This window comes from Alosa pseudoharengus, unplaced genomic scaffold (genome assembly GCF_046254945.1).
Source record: "Alosa pseudoharengus isolate Yale_2024_CS ecotype anadromous, Long Island Sound unplaced genomic scaffold, YU_APseudo_1.1 YU_APseudo_1.1_scf_2, whole genome shotgun sequence".
In the NCBI taxonomy this organism is placed as follows: Eukaryota; Metazoa; Chordata; class Actinopteri; order Clupeiformes; family Clupeidae; genus Alosa; species Alosa pseudoharengus.
Window position 1 is genome coordinate 59809690 of NW_027468663.1, and position 5000 is coordinate 59814689.

At 46.0% G+C, this 5000-nt stretch overlaps 1 protein-coding gene across 2 annotated transcripts in view; it reads left to right on the forward strand.

Moving 5' to 3' along the window:
- The window catches only part of atg2b (autophagy related 2B), a 121061-nt gene that overhangs the window by 62005 nt on the left and 54056 nt on the right, over positions 1-5000 (forward strand). For both annotated transcript variants that reach the window (XM_076295679.1, XM_076295678.1), the window contains exons 21-23: positions 683-852; positions 3222-3384; positions 4983-5000. The exon at positions 4983-5000 is cut by the window's right edge and continues 203 nt beyond it. In XM_076295679.1, the coding sequence (XP_076151794.1) occupies positions 683-852; positions 3222-3384; positions 4983-5000 (351 nt within the window). The remainder of the gene's footprint in view (positions 1-682; positions 853-3221; positions 3385-4982) is intronic.

Below are 5000 nucleotides of genomic sequence, written 5' to 3' on the forward strand. Positions count from 1 at the left end.
GTTTAGCCCAGAGTAACCACTGAGGTTAGCATCAGAGGTAGCATTTAGCCCAGGGTAACCAGTGAGGTTAGCATCAGAGTTAGTACCTGACCCTGAGTAACTACTGACGTCAGCGTCGGGGTTAGCATTTAGGCCTGTGTAATGCCGCCTTCTAATTGTTCCATTCATTCCAAGTTGCAAATGGAATGCCCCCTGAAGTTGTATCTTGAATCGTTCAGCCCCTTCGAACCCAAAGTACTCTGAGTTCTAAATTCCAAGATGGCTGTGCCATAGATTCCAAGATGGCTGCCGTAGATATGCCATGTTCATTAGCAGCTCTGTCTGATTTGTGTTTCAGGAAATCAGTCGTAGAAGCAATAGTGTCCAACGTGTCTGTCGCTATGATGTTTGTTTGTGTAAAATACTGTGTAATGCTTCTATCTGTCGCTATGGTGCTATGATGTTTGTGTAAAATACTGTGTAATGCTTTGTTACAAACTGGTATTACTATATCTGATAACAATTGCTAAAGAAACGGTAGCATTGTTCTCACGACTTGTTGACTAACTGGAACGCAACCAGCTTGGGTTTTAGCCCTGAGTAACTACTGAGGTGAGGAGTTAGCATTTAGCAAGTTGAGTTGGGAGAGTATATGCACGATAATGTGCATTTCCATGTGTTTTGTGTGTGTGTGTGTGTGTAGAGGAGGATAGTGGCTCAGAGGATGACAGTTTGGCGTTTGCTGAAGCGTTGGACGTGGGCAGCCGGAGGAGGAAGAGGAGGATGAAGAGCCAGAGCCGCTCGTGCCAGAGCCTCTTCTCCATCTGCCTCAACATCAACCAGGGGCTGCTGTCACTACACACACACGCCAAGGTATCACACACACACACACACACACACACACACACACACACACACACACACACACACACACACACAGGGGCTACTGTCACTACACACACACACACACACACACTAGGGCTGTCACTACACACACACGCCAAGGTACCACACACACACACACACACTAGGGCTGTCACTACACACACATGCCAAGGTACCACACACACACACGCCAAGGTACCACACGCATACACACAGGGGCTACTGTCACTACACACACACACGCCAAGGTACCACACACACACACACACACACACACACACGCCAAGGTACCACACACACACACACACACACAGGGGCTACTTTCACTACACACACACGCCAAGGTACCACACACACACACACACACACACACACACACACACACACACACACACAGACACAGGGGCTACTGTCACTACACACACACGCCAAGGTACCACACACACACACACACACACACACACACGCCAAGATACCACACACACACACACACGCCAAGGTACCACACACACACACACACACACACACACACACACACAGGGGCTACTGTCACTACACACACACGCCAAGGTACCACACACACACACACACACACTAGGGCTGTCACTACACACACACACACACACACACACACACACACACACACACACACACACACACACACACACACACACACACTAGGGCTGTCACTACACACACACGCCAAGGTACCACACACACACACACACACACACACACACACTAGGGCTGTCACTACACACACACGCCAAGGTACCACACACACACACACACACACACACACGCCAAGGTACCACACACACACACACAGGGGCTGCTGTCACTACACACACATGCCAAGGTATCACACACACATATACACACACACACACACACATACACACTAGGGCTGTCACTTTTGTGGAAAAATCCTGTTCGATTTTTGAGATATAAGTGTTCATTGAATCGATTGTAAAATCGAGTTTCCATGTCTAAAGACGTTTCCATTTTCAACGGCAAATATAGGCCAATCCACGGACAACTAACAGGCATTAGGACGAACGTAAAGAGGGCGCTTGTAGACGCAAGCCAGCAATATTTCTGATGGTTTATTGGCGTGAAGTTTCGTGCACAATGACAAACAGGAGTGCAACATTTTCGAAAAACAATAAGAACACCGGACTGCCATAACATCAGTGAAAAACATTACTGCAGACTTCAACGTGGCTGTGTTTACGATTAGAAATATCAAACAAATTTCGCCAACGAAGGAACTCGCGTCTGCACGGTTTGCGTACCGCTTTGTCCTTCTCCATAGTTTGATCTACCCAAAAACCGAAGTGCTTCCATATCGAACTCCTCAAGTTATTAGGGCTTATCACTCGTCTCTCTCATGTCGCACAGATTGATCGCGTTGTCCTCCATTTTTTGGCAAAACACCAGCAGCACAGCAGCCGATTGAAACAGATGTTTCCGGTGTGTAAAATTGGTGGGAATTTTCTATCCCAATTCCTACTGCACTTTGGGAATTCTTTACTTTCTTTTTCTGCTTGTTGTGAGTTTTTGTGCAATCGATTTTCAGCCCTAATACACCCACACACACACACCCACACTCACACACACACACACACGCCAAGGTATCCCACACACACACACACACACACACACACACACACACGCCGAGGTATCCCACACACACACACACACACACACACACACACACACACACGCCAAGGTATCCCACACACACACACACACACACACACACACACACACACGCCGAGGTATCTCACACACACACACACACACACACACACACACACACACACACACACACGCCGAGGTATCTAACACACACACACACACACACACACGCCGAGGTATCACACACACACACACATACATACAGTACACTCACACACACACACACACACACACACACACACACACACGCCGAGGTATCTCACACACACACACACACGCCGAGGTATCACACACACACACACACACACACACACACACACACACACACACACACACACGCCGAGGTATCTCACACACACACACACACACACACACACACACACACACGCCGAGGTATCTCACACACACACACACACACACACGCCGAGGTATCTCACACACACACACACACACACACACACACACACACACACACACACACGCCGAGGTATCTCACACACACACACACACACACGCCGAGGTATCCCCCCCCCTCCCATACACACACACACACACACACTGTTCCTGCAAGAGCCTGTTCTCCAAATGCTGAGTTGTGTGTTTTCTCATTTGTTGGTGTTTGTTGTGTAACTGTCCTCTGTCTGTCTCTGCCCCAGCGGGAGGGTGTGTGTGCGGAGGGTGTGTGTGCGGAGGGTGTGTGTGCGCAGGTGTGGGCGGAGCTACAGGGGGCTGTGCTGTTTGCAGTGGCCCAGTACGAGGGCTCAGAGGACCAACACTACCTGTGTTTCCACACCGCGGCCTTCAGCCTCTTCCACCAAGGTACCACATACCTATACATGTGTGTGTGTGTGTGTGTGTGTGTGTGTGTGTGTGTGTGTGTGTGTGTCACTCACATCCAATGTTGGGGAGTAACGGAATACATGTACCGGCGTTACGTATTCAGAATACAAATTATGAGTAACTGTATTCCGTTACAGTTACAATTTAAATAGTTGGTATTTAGAATACAGTTAATTTGTTGAAATAAATGGATTACATGACAATGCTAAGATGCTAAGGATAAGTTTATTCACTCTCTAAAGAAATGAAGCCAACTCCATGCATTTCCCAGAAGCTCCTGAAAGCAATCTATGATGAAATTGTTTCCATGTTTAAATCCAAGCCCCGCCATTTTGCACTAGCCTCACATTGCACCCGTCAAAACGCAGTCAGCGCGCATTATGGATGCGTCATCGGAGACCCTGAAATGACTGTTTGCACAGCAAATTAGGAGTAAACTATGTGGAGGAAACTCCTGTTCCTCACTGATCGTGGTTCCTGATGTTTAAAGGATATTTTCCCAAGTATTAATAGTACAGGCTACTTCGGCCAATCGGTTACACAGTTTAGATAGATAGATAGATAGATACTTTATTGATCCACAAGGGGAAATTCAATAAACAATAAACAAAGCCTAGTTCACGTGTTGATTTAGACCTACAATAAAACCCATCTCTAAAATAGGCACTGCATTCTGAGTTTTTTTATTCTAACTTAAAATAGCTTCATGGCTTATTTTTGTTTTCTAATTAGATCTACATTTAAGTTTTAAAATTAATTATAGAGCAGCCTCTGAAGAATTATTCTTGCGAGTAGCACATTTTAGCGTGCGGTGATTGTGTGATTGTCATTACGCGATCACGTTAATTTTGAGAGCACTGATATACAGTAAAGTGTTTACATTACCAGGTCATTTGCGTCCCTCACTTTTACTGGGTTGATGCCACCTAAAATTTCATAACTAGACCTACATGTCTTTCCTGACTTCCCAGATCTAAATTTACATTTATTTACATTTACATTTATTAAAGGATAATTCCGGTATTTAGCACTTTTGAGTCCCTTTTCTGGTTTGTTTTGGATGAACAGTGTGTTTGATCATCGGATAGCCTAGTCATATGGGTAGGCATTCAGTGTGTTTGATCATCGGATAGCCTAGTCATATGGGTAGGCATTCAGTGTGTTTGATCATCGGATAGCCTAGTCATATGGGTAGGCATTCAGTGTGTTTGATCATCGGATAGCCTAGTCATATGGGTAGGCATTCAGTGTGTTTGAAATAATTCATTAGATAATACGTTTTGTGTGAAGGGAATTAAAGGCCATATAGACGCCTGTTTCAAAAACTAGCCGGTGCAGTTTGGCGATTGGGAAAATAAAAGCCCGGGCTGTTATTTGGAGTTTTACGGTATGTGATTGAGTGGGGTGATGTTTACATATCATTGATTGTGTGTGTGTGTGTGTGTGTGTGTGTGTGTGTGTGTGTGTGTGTGTGTGTGTGTGTGTGTGTGTGTGTGTGTGTGTGTGTGTGTGTGTGTGTGTGTGTGTGTGTGTGTGTGTGTGTGTGTGTGTGTGTGCGTGCGTGTGTGTGTGTTTAGGCCTGGTGGAAAGGGATT